Source organism: Acanthaster planci, linkage group LG11 (genome assembly GCF_054643075.1).
Source record: "Acanthaster planci isolate LZ-2023a linkage group LG11, COTS_SCS, whole genome shotgun sequence".
NCBI lineage: Eukaryota > Metazoa > Echinodermata > Asteroidea > Valvatida > Acanthasteridae > Acanthaster > Acanthaster planci.
In genome coordinates, this window is record NC_141787.1 from 14,052,055 (window position 1) to 14,068,988 (window position 16,934).

Below are 16,934 nucleotides of genomic sequence, written 5' to 3' on the forward strand. Positions count from 1 at the left end.
ACATAGAAATGTCCTCACCTCTCCAAACATGCCCTCCCCTAGCAGCTCCAAGAACTTGAGCTTTTCCCTGGGGAACTCGGGGACTGGCGACCGGTTGTTGTTGAGTTTTTCCATGGCCTGGCTGGGCACGCCGTACAGGGTGTTGCCTGACACCCCCTGGATGGTCACCATCAGGTCTGTCTCGGCGTAGTGGGCCAACAGGTCGCTCTGGCTGCCCTTCTTGGGGGTGGAGCCGGACGTCTCTGGCTCGGCATAGATGCCTGTACTTTCTGGGTTGTTTAGGGAGGGGGGGGAGAGAAAAAATGTTGGGAAAATGAGAACCCAAACAGCAACGCACAAGACAGAGACAGACAGTTTGGTTACATGGAACATGGTTGAAGTCCTGTGTTTATACTTTGTAAGATATTTTGCCACCCCTATTTCGGATTTGTTGCTAAGACACATCTTGTTTATCTGATATATTTTCAAGCATAAACGGTACAATGTGAGAGAGAAACACGTTGGGTAAAGATTGTTTCCTGGGTCTCCCACACTCACATCTCAGCAGAAGTTGGTATTTTTTCTAGTGACAGAACTGTTTCGGAACAATGAAAGGTGATCAGAACATGTGGTTGAAATCGTCCTAGTTTCTTACCGTCCTCACTCTCCTGCATGTTGTCAATGACGTGGTACTGTGGCTCGTCGTCCGGGTGGGGGATCTGGTAGGTGGGGTTCATGCGCCGGCTGGGCATGGTGACGCCCCGGGAGTTGTTGACCACGCTGCCGTTGGCCTGCTTGTCGTAGAAGACGGCCGGCATGCTGTGCTTGAGGTTGATGTACTTGCGCCGGTACAGGCAGAGGCAGACGGCGAAGATGAGGACAGCCAGGAGGAGGAGGGCCACCATGATGGCGACGATGGTGCTGCTGTGGTTGGACGCGGGCTCGCTGGTGACGTTCTCAGTGGGTTTGACTGGGGGTGTGAAAACAGTTTCACCAAACCATTCCTAAATTGTCGTTGGCTGGGGTATTATTTGTTCAACCCTCCTATGCTGAAGTCACTCTTTGGGTCATTTGGTAAACACCTCAAAGAAGCACAGCTGTGTCATGTTGTGCGCTGCACCAACTGTCCCTCACAGGAATATCAGATTGCACTTTTGTGCTGCCCAACAACTGTGCTTCACTGTTTCATGCGCATCATTGTGCAGGAAACCAAATGCAGTGAAGAGGACTGCACAAAAGACCCTGGGTCATTTTGTGCTGGCAATCTACTGTGTACACACTGAACCTGTGCATGTTTGAGTTCCATATGGAAAATACATGCTCACCAGTGACTGTGGGCATTTGTGCACATTTGTGCTGTAAAACCAAAGGAGGGTTAATGGTGTCAGGGCCTGAGGTGGAGGAAGTTTTTTGGAAGGATGGACTGCCCAGGAAGCTTTCTGACTGCTTCAACTCCTTCCGTTCCTAAGAGGCAGCAAATTTAATCAGTAAACCTAGACCAATATTCCAAACACTCCAAACTGTCCAAACATATTTTTCCAAGAAGATTCACTGCCTCCCTTGTAAAACAGCAGGCAATTCAAACTGTTTCATAAATGACTTCAGAATGCACTATTACATGATATTTCTGCTTCAACTGTCGGATGTCACGGTGGGTTCTCCGAATAAAAGAGGCAAAACCTTCACTCAGCGTACTCCCCTACGACACCTTCATTGAATTATAGTATCCTCTTGTTATCAAGTATCAAAATGACAGAAAGGGAATTGAGGTTTAAATTGACAGGTGGAAACAAAGTGGATTGGGGGGAATGTGAGCCTCGCACTGGCTGACAGACAGACACAGGATACTACAAAGCGTGTGCACTTTGAGGAAGGCAGGCTCTGCTGTCAAACAACATGTGACAAATCCCGGCTCAGGAATTCCAAGCATGGGCAGGCAGAGTGGAAGGGACGTGATCGCTTACCGTTTAAGTCATTGTTATCCAGGGTGCCGTTGGGATTGCCAATGGGTATCCTGCTGATGTCTGGGGTGCTGGACGGCTTACTGGCTGTCGTGGTATCATGCTTCACTGCAACAACGATCCAGTTTTAACAGGTCAAACTTATCAATTATTATTTCACTTTGGAAAAATTTAAATATTCAACGGCAGAACGGACTCTCCCCGAAAAATATGTATCCGGGAACTGCTCTCTGTTCAATGACAAGTAATTTCAGTGACATTCTTGAATTGTCTGAGATGCAGATAAAGAAATCAACCGTGTTGAATGAAATAATTTTCTGCTCCCAGAACAATTCAACAACATTGTAATACATGCACTTGCGGTAGACAAAAAAATTTGTGCAAGAGCTCAGTACAATACTTTCCAGAGTACGACATGTCTTTCTCAGCAAAATCTAGAGAGAAGAGTACAATTCTACATATGGATGGTGCTTCAAACACGCACATACAAGGGGTGGCAGACACCCTAATAGGCAACAGAGCAAAGACCAACCTGGGGTGGTGGTGGACGGCCGTGCAGGGAATGGCGTCAGGGGAGGTCGCACATAGTTTTCTACGGGATCTGCACAACAGTAACAAACACGGTCACTGACAAGGGGTATGCAAGCACAACTCTACAACTTTTACAAAGGAGGCACTGTGTCTAGGTACTTATTATACCATGTCCACAGAGGGCGACATTCATGCAGGATGACTACAAGTGACTGCCTGGGCTTTTTTCTTCAATGCATCTGAGACAAGGTGGTTGCTCCAAATCAAATTTATCATCACCTGGAATTTCTCCCAAAAGGGGATGTTACTGAACAGAAGTAAGACAGATTTGAAGCTTTGCATGGTGGAAGTTACATGAGATGTAGGCTTGCAGATGTGTACACCGTGGAATCAATCTCTTTTGGAAGAGGTGGGGTGGCTCTTAGAAGAACCGGTGAGAGTTACCACTCACCGGTTCTTCGAAGAAACACACCTCTTCTACAAAAAGAGACTGATTCCATACTGTACCAACAAGCCTACATCTCATGAACTGAAGTAACCCCATCCAAAAAACCAATGACAAAAAACACCCTGATGAACTGTGCATGCGTACATCATGGGGTAGTACAAATATTCATTCCATCATGCATGATAACTACTGGTAAAAACGGCACTAGAGAAGTGCCCTCAAGGGACTAATTTGAATGCAATATAACATCCAGTTCAGTCACTGACGCTATGCAGGAACCAATACATGCTTTAACTATGCCTTGCACATACAACAAAATGCCAGGCCTGTTTCTTGCAAAAACTCTTGAACTGGGTAATTCCAGAAATTAGGGGTCCATTTTTTTTTGCGCCCCTGTTACATCTGATGTATGATTTTGTAAGTTCAAAACCTATTTTCTAATTTCCAAGAGTGATAAATTAATGCAAATTTCCTGCCAAACAAATAGCAGTAGTTTGAAAACAATTCCTGTGATATTTTCATGTCGAATGATAAAAGTCAGATGTAACAGGGACACGAAAATGTCATTTCTGGAATTTTCCAACTACACGTACCAAAAAAAAAATTAATTGAACCAAAGGGGTAAAACTGTTCAGACCGTATGCTTTGTTCCTACTAATAACAAATTAAAAGAAAAGCTTTGATTGCAGTGGGGGCAACACTACAATATTGAAGGATTAAGAATTGAACTTGCTTTTTTCAAGTACATGTTCATATCTTGGCACGCCTTCGGAAAGAAAAAAATGTACAAAGTAGACAAAACAGCCACGTGAGAGAGGTCGTCATACAAATTCCAATGGTTCACATTACTGACCGTCTGATATCTGGGCATATTCAAGACAGAGGAATTCTGAGTGGCAAGGAGTACACAGAAGCTTGTTGGAATTCATTCTGAGCTGGTTCTGAATCCACCAGCTGGTGAAAACCTTTCCTGGATTTGCCCAATGCTCTTTGATCAGTTGGTTTTTTCCCCTTACCCCCTTTTAGCCAAGAGCGCCTTTACGAATTGACACAACAGACCCTGCTCCAACATTGGTTGACTATGAGCTGGAACTTGAAACTATGGTATGGAACTTGATCATGTTCAACGTGGATCTGTACCAAAGACAGTGAGAGGGAGTGGAACCCGAGCCGTTCAAAATGCTGTGCAGGTTATCTACCAATTGAGCAATCTAGACTGACATCAGAAGCTTGACTTCAATGACCCCAATCTGCCCATGTTTTGCTTCACTGACGATTCTGCGATTGGCGGGGTGGATTTTTTTTTATCGGGAAGATCCTTTTGGCTTGCCCTGGCCAGGAACCGAAATGGGAGGGGGGAGAGGAGGAAGGAAGATAAAATTGACAAGATGCTTACTTGACGCAAACGACACCTCACTAATGAGAATCCACTTGTTGCGATGCCTCAGCCTGCACTTGATGAACCGAGCCAGACGGTTCTGGAGGTTGACCGTCACCCAGCGGGCGTCCTCGTGCTGGCTGTCCTGCGGGATGTTCCAGTGGATGGCGCGGGTGGAGTACTGGCCCTCCTCCTGGGCAAAGTAGACCTCCACCGCCTTGAAGACCTCCACGTCCTTGCTGAAGAAGTTGTTGGTGCGGAAGGCCAGGCTGGTGAAGTTGCGCAGCGAGTCAAACTTGAAGACCAGCACGGGGTTGAGGTGGGTGGAGTTGCGCCACCCCACCCACTCGTAGCCCGCCGGAAAGTTGGCGGGGCTGAGCCGGTAGTTGGAGCTGCCCAGGTTGCCGTCGGTCAGCTGGCCAAGGCCGTTGATCAGCCGACCGTCCCCGCTGGCAAAGCCGTCGTAGGTGTCGTCATCGAAGGCGTACTCTCCCCTCAGGTCGGGCTCCACCATGTTGTAGTACACCAGATGGTCTGGCACGCAAGAATTGAAAGAAAAACCCATGCAATCAAGTTGTGCTTCATAGCTACACACAGTTTTTCTTGTTTAGTGTCATTAAATAGTGCCCTCTTCTGTCCACGCACAGAGAAGATAAGTACTTTTAGGCCAGTTTCCTGCCTTATCAAAAAAACCAGAATATGCTGTCATGTTTCGGATACCTCTTGTTCTTAGAAACAGGATGCCTATTAAAATCTCTTAGTTTGTAAACAGAAAGCATAATTTCAGGTGTTGACAAGTGGACATAGAGATGCAAAAAAACACCAATTTACACATGCACTGAAAATAAACTGAATGGGAACTCCTGTTAAAGTCATGTGACCATACCGGTAGTTAATACCAGACCTAAAGATCTCTCAGAGTAGTCCCAATCTTTTAGTCCAGGAACCAGACCGGGGTACTTTATCAGAGGGCCACAAAGTCCAGGGGAACATTTCAAGGGCTGACGAGGCAAAGATGAGGGCAGCTTCCCCCCCCCCCCAATTCCCTTTGCCCACAAATGCAACTTTCATGGGAATGGGTTGAGAGATTACCTTCCCACAGGCAGCCGTACAGCTCGATCCTCATGCAGACGGAGGAGACAATCTCCACCACAGGCACCACCCTCAGCTGCTTGGCGATGATCGGCGGAAAGAGGTGCAACGTGTTGATGCTGTTGGGGTCCCAGTTCCCGTCAAACACCTGATATGAAATTCAGCTAAGCCTGAAAAACTTTGTCCTTGTTTCATGTGACTAGGTAAGGGGAGGGTTTGAGTCTAGTGGTGCTCATTACTCGTGATCAAAGGGTCACGGGTTCGAATCCTTTGGCTGGACTAAAGTTGATGGCCTCAGGTGAGGCACTGTATAAGTGGGTCCTGGTGATAACCTGTAAGAGACTACCGAGATCCCATCCACGGAAAAGAGAACTACTCCATGCTGAAAGGTGGAGCCAAACTGACTCGGAGTAGGTTTTGCTTTGCTTTGGGCTCTGATCATGTAGACTTTTAATGCATGGTATGTACAAGTTCATTTAGTTGAGCTTTGCTGCATTCGAAAAAACTCCCAACTGCTAAGCTATTTAAACTAAATGAAATCAGCAGCAAACAAATCACAAAAGTTACATACTTTGCATTACATTTTAGCCGGTAACCTGTTTCTACGAAGCACATAGTTTTTCATGGTGGCCTTTTCTGATGGTCGGTGTTTAAACATAAAACCCTCCCCCCCCCAAAAAAAATGCCAAAAGTGGTTGTTCAAGCTCCTACCTCATTCTGGAGGCTGTCACGATAACGCCGCCATCGTTGGTCCCGGGCGTACTCTAACCGGAACTTGCGGGTGAACTCCCGGCCATCGCCCAAGTACCAGCGGCCCTGGGTGGACAGCGCCGTCATTACAGTCACGTTGTGAAAGTTGACCTGCAAGAACTCGTAGCGGCCATCCACCTCGGGCGCGGCACTGACTGGGCACCAGGCCCCGCTGCCTAGCTCCAAATTTAATCTGAGGAGGGAGGGACGGAAGGGGACAGAAACAGATTCCCGGCAAGTTAGAATGAACCCGAGGAGGGTTAATAACGTGACAATGGTAGTGGGGTAACTATAACCCTGAAATCTCTGAGACCGCACCCAGAGCTGCAAACTTTTTTTTCAAGGGGACGACGACGGCAAATTGACTGTGGCCTGAGCATAGGCAGTTCTCTTTCAAATCAAGTTCCCTAAAGTCTAATAGCAACTTACAACGATAACGATGTTTTGTTTGCAAGCAGTAAGAAGTAAAGAAATGTATTTTTTGTATCAAATGACGCTGCAAGCTTGGAACTATTTCAGAGTGTCCACCCTCACTCTTGCGTTTTGGTGGGTGACTTTTCTTGGTCATGAAATCCTCTTCCTCTCACACACTCCCGAAAAATTGAGCTCCAATTTCCAACAAAACACTGAATCGTGTTCAAAAACTCTTCAGTTAATAATGGGAGTTGAACGGCCAATAGAAGAATGGTACATGCACCGTCCAATCACCTCGCATTCTGCGGCCCATAGAACATAACATCATTAAGATAGATGGAGCTGGCTTCGAGCTGGTCGTCAGTGATATCCTTGCTGTTCATTCCCAGTGGTGCACGACAGGTTGCTGCAAAAGAAAAAGAAAAGAGTCATGCACCCTCGCCATGTGTGTACAGCAAATGGTCCAGTGTTAGCTTTGCATTGATACCCCACGGACCAAGCGTACCCCAACAGGTGTAAGTGCCAGCCAGACCCCACCCCCCAAAAATAATCTTCATTTGTGCCTGCAGAGGCTGTCATGTAGGTATTTACAAAGTGCAAATTCTACACGTACACAATACGGGCGATTCACAATAGTACGCCACCAAGAGTTTGCAACGCATTGGCCAATCACAATGCGCGAAATCTGTCGACCCAATGCGCGTTTGGAAATGGTCGACAAATTTCTGGCGTTGTGATTGGCCAACGCGTTGCAAACTCGTGGAGGCGCACTATTGTGAAATACCCGTATTATGTTCAAATCAAACTACAATGCCATGTAAAGGTGCCAGGCGTCTCTTTAAGGCACCTGCCAAGCAAAACCACATCTGCTAACAGAGAACAGTGAGGGATTGTCAGTTTGGAATTTTTTTTTTCGGAGCCAGGAAATTGGGACAACTCAGAGAAAAATCACTCTCGGCATATAATGCAATAACGTAATTTCATTATTGTACAATGTTTTTGAAAATAATTTTAACTTGCACTTTATAACTGAATCAAATGCAGATTGCAAAATACTACTTACGCAGATCCAGCCATGCCGTCGACAACCGAACACTCCGCAGCATTACAAACACCACCAACGCTGCAACTCTCCATTTTGTCTTCAGTACTGTCATAGTCATTCTTTTTATAATCTTGACATAAAATACAGTCGCATAAAACTGTAGATATACAAAGTGCAGGAATATTTTACAGCTTTCCCCGAAAGCAGGCAGCCAACGGGACGATGTCCGTTGTGCAAGAGTGAGATCCGCAGGGTCCCTTCACGAGTCTGTCCAATTTTGCACTGCAGGGAAGCATGGTGCCAGTCCTATGCAGCAACACTCTTTCGAGCTTCACCGCCCGCTGCAGCTGTTGACTCTTCAGCACTCGTACATCGATGACTGCGAGTGTTTTCGACTGATGCAATTCCGGGTTGCCAGCCACAGTCTTGAAGCTGAACTTGCTGGGATGTTTCGTTACCCTCGGTGATTTCCTGCAAGACTCCCCCTACAGACTACAACAGAATCCATCCAGGGATGAGCTGAAACTGGCCGAGGCTCACATTACCCTGTAGGAAGAGAAACGAAAGTGACAGAAGGAACATGATTAAACAATTCCTCTCTTCGGCTCAAGTTACAGAAAAAGAAAAAAAAACTGGCCAGATATCTGATGATGACAGACCAATTCTTAAAATTACATTGATTAAAAATCACGTATCATCCAAAATGGAGATAATTCGTTTGTCAAAGCTTAGGTTTTACTGTGTTGTTCTTGGCAAGCAGTCTCTGAAAGCATTCGAATCATGGTCAGTGAGTTCCCGACAAAATCAAGAGATCATCAGTGGGGGATCCAAGCAAGCCAAACCTGGACCAAAGCACTTGTTAAAAAGCAGAGGGCTCAAACTTAAACCTACCTCTGATAAGCTGTGATTTGTTTTGTTTACATCTAACATAATTCCCGAAAGCTTTGAATACGACTTGCCAATATAACATAAAAGGAGCACAGAATGCGTAAACATCCTTCCCTCCCCGTGAAAACAAAATAAACAACAACAACATCTGCAGTATTTATTTTGGTTTAACTTTCCAGTCAGGAGCAGCTAGTTAAACAGTGACATCCTGAAAACATTTTCAAAGGGATTCAAGCCACAACCCCCAAAACAATCCCATCCCCCCCCCAAAAAAAACACAGTGATACTGGTAAGTTGCATAACCCCCACAATCTTCAAACAATTCCCACGACCTCTGAGCACAGAAAAGGCCTTGTTATTGCCCCAAAGTGAAAGTCCATCTAGTCCACTGACCGAGGAAACACATGCTAATGGAAACGATTTCAGGAAGGGCACGAGCGACAGCACTTGCGCAAAGTCACTGGATCCTTTCCAAATTCTGGCTGAGACAAAAGTTGCCAAGAAAAATCATGTCCCGTGGGAGTCCCACTCCAACCGTATGGAGACGTGTAAAGTACATGTATGCAACCTCTTCTACAGCAGGGTAGTTTTGGTGAGGGAGAATCTTCCAGAAATGGGGCCTCTTCTCAGTGAATTGGAGATTTAAAGGCAAACTTTGCAATTTGAATAAAATCAGTGATACATGTACACAGTTTTAACAGGGGATATCGTGCCTCATTCTGGTTTACATGTATCGGTACATGCACATGTATGAGTGAGCATTTTATATGTACCAGTATAAACACCTCTTTCTGGGTTTAAGAAACTCTGCTTTTTACTTCAGGAGCTCATGAAAGAATGATAAATAAGGATCAAGCGTCTCCTTCTTTGGAGGTTTTAAGAAACATCTTAAAACTTTACTTTCGTTCAGAAATTGAATCGACCAAAATGTCATTATTCTTTTTTCGTTCTTGATGTAAAGTGCTGTGAAACAACCTACAGTTTGTAAGAGCACTGTACAGTTGCATTGCATGGCACTGCGTTGCATTGCATTGTTCCAACCTACTGTAAGCAGTCCACTGAAGAAGTGTCTTTGGAATAAACTTTGCACCGAGGGTATGAAATTGCTTCCAAAGGAACGCAAACCAATGGCAAAACTCATCTGTAACATGATCTTACTCCATGTTTCTCTCTGGCCAAACAGAGAGCCGCTCCACCGGCGGAGCAAAAAAAAAAATACAAAAAAACACTGTTTGAAAATCTGAGTAAGTTGTTTTTATAGAGCAGGGAGGGAGTGTCTCCATTGTACATGTAGGGGTAGTACAGGCACAACTGATAAGCCTTAGTGCCTGGATTTCTGACAACAGCCCGGGGGAATGTCTTATTTGTGACAGATCATTTTCGGCCGGTACCTGGTGAGGTCTGTACTGCTGCAAAAAAGATGGATTCATTTTGGCAGGCAAGCTACTCAGCTTATCGCATCTACGGACATCTGCAGACTCGAATTGTATGTTAATCAATGCGGAGGTCTGCTGCACCTGAAGGAGAAACACATTCGTGTACGGGCTACTGTACATGAGAAAACCGCATAGCCACTCTTTGGCGGCTAATACCCAAGAGCGACAAGAAATCACATTTACATTTGAGAAGCCGCCATTATGGGTGCGACTTTTGAAAAGCAATGATGTACCGGTAGACCGTAGAAGGGTTTATAGAATCCAAGCACTGGTTACCATTCACACTCATTACTGACTTGGAGTAAGAAGTGCTTCCTGGTTTAGTAAAAAAACATAGTAAAAAAACACACTGGAGGCTGCTTGGTTGGTTAGGATAGTGTCAGTGAACATGTAGAACCTGAACAAGTGTGTCAAAGGTCACGGCCGTATGCTGCTTGCACACAGTGGTCTGTGAGTGAAAAAGGGCCTGCCGAACTTGAAAATTTTCAACACAATGTGTACAAATCCCTTGCATCTTTCTGTGAGAGGAAAGCACTTGGCAATGAGATGCACTGTTGAAATTGCATCTCCTTGATCTTATAAAAATTATTTCTGTCAAATTGTATTTTTTAGATCTCCCTTGTGAACACACGACGAAGATTTATCTTTTCTTGAGCATTGTAATTTTTATTGTATCAGGCACTGGAAAATTCTTAAATGAAATATCGCATTTCAAAAGTAACACTGGCATAAATGGCCTTATCTGAAGCAGTGCAGCCCTGAAATGCGAAACCTCTCCTCTGGCCAAAACAAATACACGGTGTGCTGATTCAAACGCGGAAAAATGGAAATGGATTTCGACATGAAACCGAGCAGACAGCTGTAACTGGATATAAAAGAAATACAGTGCACAGTTTGCAACTTCACCAGAGCAAAGTGAAAGCAATCAAACCTCGTTAGCCATTGACACCTCGACAATAATGGCTAGACGCTGTTCCATGGTCTCCATTTCAATGAGAGTCCCTTGATCATGGCACCAGTAGACTGATTGGGTCAATGCAGGGAAGGGTCAAAACCCTGCCAAAACAAGCTCCTACAGTAAGTTTGCTTGCAAACTGACTGAGAATGCCACACAAGCATTGTCTTGTTTCACCCCTGTAATGAACTCCAAGCCAGCTGCACAAAATAGAATCAAGTCTTTTCGGCGAAAAAACATCACAAAATATTTTCCCCCGCCAAGATCAACAAACCCAAAAGGAACATTCTTGTTTATATAATTGGACCCTATGGAATTTGGCAACTTAGGGTTAATATTCTTGCCCAAACATTTGCTCTGATATTAAATAGGCTCCCTTATAAAGAAAATAATAGAAAAATGCATGCACAATGGGTAGAATATTTCACTATACATGTACCAGTAAGATGTCATATCATCATACAATATACATGTATTGTCAGTCAAATTTTAATGGCCGGCTCCTTGCAAAGTTTTACTACATGTACCACAAATGGGACAGAGTGCTGCACCATATATAACTCATTGCATGTCATGCGTGAACCAAGGAAAGACAGCGGCCCGGGCACCGGGGACACACAATGGTGAGCATGTTTTGACACCCATAATTGACATTCACATCTCATCTGGTGCCAACAGCATATAAAAGTACACATACAGGGCCGCCTCAGCGGGGCACTGGCCGACCCACAGCACGGGCCCTCGGTTGGCACTGGCTCCTGACCAATCAGGCGGGAGACGACTAGCTGGCCCCCTGCCGCTCACTGACGTCATGCCATCTGCCTCAAAAGTTTGGAGTGGCACTTCTTTCTAATCTCTATCTTCCTTTTCTTCAGAAGCAAGGCAAGGTTTAACCTCATTGGATTGAAAATTGAGACAGCACTAGAGCTTAATTCGGTTTGCAGAGTTCCCCACTGATAGTATTTCAGGCAATTGCTTCCACCGGTTCATACTGTGTGGACATATTCCAAAACAAAGTACGGCCCAATAAAAGTACATGGAAACACCATTTGTTAATAAGCATGTTTCAAAATTGAAACTTGACCAACTGTCAATCTGATAGAAACCACAAGTCATTTGAAAGCCCTGATGATATCGTGATTTATGACATACATGTACATTATTTCTTCACAGTCCATACTGATGACCTTCAGTCGTACTCGTACATCATTACACCGGTACACTGTATGTCTATTTTCGGTTTCAAACTGTTAATTCCAGGATGCACATCCCATGCTCCAGAAGGGGTTGCTCAGAAATGATCATTCAATCAATTTCAATGAACAACAGTGCTGGTATTTAATGCTGTGTTCACCTGTATTCAGTGGCCGGTCTTTCCCGGTAGTCCGGCAGTGATAGGCCTACATGACGCTATGAGGCGGGTATAAACGCTGTATGTTTTCGCTGTCACTGAATTTTACGCCCAAAAAATGCACTCTTCTATAGAGGAAAAGAAAACGCGGTGCTACACAAAAGCTAAAGGTTGTAACAAACCAGAAGTGTTGAAAATGCACATGGCTTGATTACTTTTGTCAGGCAGCAGATGAGTTTCGTTACTGCACTTGTAAGCACATTAAGAGGCACTGATGATCTGTTAGAACAGAATGAAGATGATTCTAAGTTACAGGGGGCCCAGAAAAATAAAATCTAACATTTCCATTTTTCGAATTTGACCCAAGTAAAATTATCACACACTGCTACAAATACTCTCCACTCTGACAATGCAAATTACACAACTTGTTTAGGGGAGCCCGTCCCCCCACCATATTTTTGGGGGCTTCTGCCCCCCCTTCCCCAATTCCTACAGGCTTGCATAATACGGGTATGGAAGTCCCAACTGCTCCAGACTCCCATCAAGTTGACATCAACCATTGGCAGGTATGGACTGATGCACTTCGTGAATATGCCAGGCAACCAATTTGGATTGGCAACTCGGAAGGGAGTCAGGATGATTTTGGGAGACTTCCCCATGCAAATTGGTGGCTACTGCTGTCTTGCCAGAAACTCCAAGATGTCCAAATCTCAAGGGTTTGGCCACATGTTTTTTGTACATGGAACACCAGTGATGCAAACCTCCTCCTCTTAGACCACGCCCAAAACACACTCAAGAGGTACTGAAACCTAAATTGGAGTGGCTCGACCAAGCCTTCTACGCTGACCAGTGTTTTGTAGTAAATGAATGGAGAGAAGTCCAAAATGTACAGATTACTACTGGCAAGACAGGGTGTCCGTAATGTACCAGTGCATGTAGCTCTAACCCTCGAGGCATGAAAAAAAAAAGCTTGTTTGTTTTTTTTTTGCAGCAGTACATCAGACCACTGGCAGAGACCAAAAATAAGTCCAGGTAATCCTTACGAAAACAGCCCAAGGTTGAGTGGATTAGCTGCCTTGAAACTGAGGCTTGGGACCCTGGGGCAGCTATCCATTAATTAAACAATGGTCTTGAAGTTGAACAAACTATAAAAGTGTGTGGTTCATTTGACTGCAGGACAAGCTACCAGTTCGTGCAGGGTTCTGCTGGTACCGGTGCTTCCTTTGTAATTGTCTATGATGAAAGCTTCCGAAAAGTGGTACCCGGTAGAGGGGGAAAAAAAAGAACAGTACCAACAGGTGTGTACATGTACATGTAGCTATCTGTAGGCATTCAGGAAATAAGGAAACATTTGGCACTGAGCTTTATTTACATGTACATGTACATGTACATGTATAGGGCATACAGTACATTGCAGTCTTACAGAAATTTGTATGTGTACATGTACATGTGTACAAATCAGCTGATCCAAGGAAAAGCTGATTGCCTGAAGCAAAGATGAGGGTAGAAACAGCACTCTAGGATAGCACTCTCTGGCAAAATTGAATCCAGGCCATGCACACTGCAGGTGTAGGAGACACAGCAAATTGTAGGCCTATATTTATTGCCCGTGCATGTTTTCATTATTAGTATCTGTGTTAGCAAACAGGACTCCAGCAATGTCCCGAACTCAAGAACCACTTTCCAGGGGCTGTAAAAGGAAAGCAAATAATAAAGGTCACGTGAAAGAGAATGGAGTGTGACTTCACAAAAGATTGGCAGCAAACTTTCGCTCGAGTTGGAATTATGTTCAACGTCTGCAAATTTGCAGTGCAAATATTTGATCTGATGTCACAAATTCCAGTTTGTGTTCGCTTTCGCTCCAAGTGGACTGATCATCAAGTTCCCTGGTGGTCATTGCCCACCAACTCACAAAAGTACCAGTAATAAACTGGTACTTTCTTCGTAATCTCATTAAAACTAGAAAAGAGAATATTACATGGTTTTCCGAAGCCAAACATGACCAAAGAAAAGAAGAGTGGAAAAACAAACCAAGAACAAAAATTTAAATTCTCAGCGTTACTCAACTGAATTCTGACGTGATCCCTAACAACGTTAAATAAACACCAATGTCCCAAAATTCCTCCCTGCCATGTTTGGCACATTTTTCCCTTTTACAATGGCTCGCCTAATGGTTACACGTGTCCGCCCAATCAACAGGGCATGTTTCCATGCTTTTTTTTTTTTTTGAGACATTTCTCCCTGCCTATACACAAGACATAAATCACTCACACCGGAGGCAATGACGAACTCCCCGCACTGCCCTGTTTATTTACACAAGCGAGAGAGATGGAACCAGATTGAACTCTGGTTGCTGGAAAAGGACCGCAACTCTTGCAAAAAATACTGTTTATAATTATATTTTGGGAACATTGCTGGACCAGTGAAGCTGGTGCACATACATGTACATGTAGTCAGTACTTCACGTAAATTGCAATTTGCAGGAACAAAGCAAATCAGTTCACAAACATTGATGAAATGAAGTACTGGTACTCTGTACAATATACTGGAATGGTACCCCGTGATGATTCTGTGGCCAACAAACATGATTTTAAGTTGATTTTCAAATAGAGTCGAGTCAAACCTAACTACAGCAAATCAGGGTCAACACATACATTAAAAATGCAAATGGACATCTACAGTGGTCTCCCTACACAACTCTCCTAACAAGTCTGGCCCTGCTGGTTCCAGTAAATATCAGGCCTGCCACTGTTTAATCACAGACAACAGAGGGCAGCACATATGTATTTAACACTTCAAATGGACCTGAAATTGCTACATTGTACGATCCTGAACCTGACCTGAGATATTACATGTAGGTTCCCCTCAACTATTTGTGGGTTTATGACCAGAAGCAACCATCTTATCCCACCACAAAACGCAAGCTGGGTAGGTAACACTTTAATGAGAGAGAGGAAAAAAATGAAAAAAAAAAAACCCCTGAAAAATGCCCCTAGCAACAAACCAGAAGAGGTTACACTACTCAGACATTTCTCATAACACCGTAGCGCTGGCAAGCTACGGGTGTACCAGTACATGTACATGTAGTGTGTGGTACACTCACATGCATCAACTGGTGGCTTAACCACTTTCCCACGGTACAGCCCGCTCCCTAGATTGCATCTCAGTTGCCCCAGGTTTTCCTTTTAGCCCAGGTGAACTGTGATTGTTAACAGGAGAATTTTCTGTCAAGAGGTTCTGGGGGGAGGGGGGGTTACTAATCTGCAGCAGCTGTAAACCTGGCAAGATGTGAGAACTTATTAAAGTGAGTAAAAATGAAACATGTCCGAAGGGGGAAAAAAAGGGTTCTCTTTATTGTACAGTGTAATTTGTGAGGCATTTATTAGTGTCAAGAGAAATCTTGTGCAGTACTAGCAGGACTTTCTTGTTTTTCTGTCTTTGCATGGTGAACTAATTTTCTCTAAAAACTGGTTCATTCCACACTTGGCAACATGCTGAAGGCTAGATTTTCAACAAATTTAATCATTTCTTTCGAATTTTTTATTAATTAATGTAGGCTCCTTCACCAACACTGTCAGTGGTCTCTGGTGAGAATTTTCACATTACCAACTCCTTGTGAGGAAACAGTAAAAAAAAAAAAAGATTAATTTTTGTAATAAATACTGAATGTGATGACTCTTAATGATGATCTTAATTGTAGCGGGCTGGGGATTCCCCCATAATTAGTTCAGCTAAAGTTAGTTACATTATTCCAGCCTAATGTAACTTTGAACACTGCGTGTGAGCAGGGCATGATTTGGGTGGGCCCTGCACATGACAAAACGTTCTCTAGATGTTTGTTGGCCAGAAATGGCCAGATTGTGCTGCTATTGGGGGCAACTTGTTATGCTTATTCAGCGCCATTGGAGACTGGCTTCAGACTCGGGAGTTGACTGTTGACTTGGCTACGGATAGCAGTACGACTACACTTGGGGTGACTGAAGCCAAGTCGACCCCAGAATGAAGATCAGGCAAATCCTACGGCAGTGTCATCGAGGCTCCAGTAGTTACCCCCCCCCGGTATTCCCATCGTCCGTCCCTCTCTAGCCTCCCCCTTCCTTTTTTTTTCCTGCCTCAATTCAGCCTCTGATTCCTCCTTCAATGGCAGACGGACTGCCGCCCACAAGCGATCGGCCGAGGGCCGGACCGCTACCGGTGCATTAAACATTCAGGGCACAAGCAAGTAATTTTTTAACCCTCTTTTCCCCCTGACCAACCTCCCCTCAAGATAAAAAAAAAATAATATGACAACTATAGGGCCAATTTGTTGCAGACGGATCAGAATCTCGGTAAAGGAATCCATCGCTGGTTCACTGGCACCTGAACAAGCCTCATGGATGATGGAGCAAACTAACGTAGGGATCACTGATCGAGATCTGGATCTGAATGAAACAAACAGACCCTTAGAATAAACTACCCTACGAGGAGCGGGCGCCCTAAGCCAGAGAACTTGAGAAGCATGTGACACACGTGAGTGGGGGACAACGCAAAGCAACACTGGTGTCAAAAAGTCAACAAGGGACAGCCTGATTGGAATTTCTGCGGACTTTGAGCTTGTTTACAAAAACAACTGTCTCCGTGAGTGTGTAATGCTACATCGGGACTGCCGACGCCATGCACACGCCTACGGATGAATAAAGAGACAGCCAAATTGACATAAAACAAAT

The 16,934-nt window shown here is 44.5% G+C and overlaps 1 protein-coding gene across 8 annotated transcripts in view; it reads right to left on the minus strand.

The window, feature by feature from the left end:
• The window catches only part of ddr1 (discoidin domain receptor tyrosine kinase 1), a 58,323-nt gene that overhangs the window by 7,823 nt on the left and 33,566 nt on the right, over nt 1-16,934 (minus strand). For 6 of the 8 annotated variants that reach the window (XM_022229406.2, XM_022229409.2, XM_022229407.2 and 3 more), the window contains 9 exons: nt 7,617-8,144; nt 6,848-6,959; nt 6,101-6,332; nt 5,390-5,537; nt 4,316-4,831; nt 2,473-2,541; nt 1,944-2,048; nt 635-949; nt 19-269 (listed from right to left, as the gene is read on the minus strand). In XM_022229406.2, coding sequence (XP_022085098.1) covers nt 19-269; nt 635-949; nt 1,944-2,048; nt 2,473-2,541; nt 4,316-4,831; nt 5,390-5,537; nt 6,101-6,332; nt 6,848-6,959; nt 7,617-7,716 — 1,848 coding nt within the window. In that variant the 5' untranslated portion in view covers nt 7,717-8,144. Of the gene's footprint in view, nt 1-18; nt 270-634; nt 950-1,943; nt 2,049-2,472; nt 2,542-3,652; nt 3,686-4,315; nt 4,832-5,389; nt 5,538-6,100; nt 6,333-6,847; nt 6,960-7,616; nt 8,145-16,934 lie in introns of all 8 variants that reach the window. The other 2 variants (XM_087142932.1, XM_022229413.2) reach the window with 2 other exon arrangements.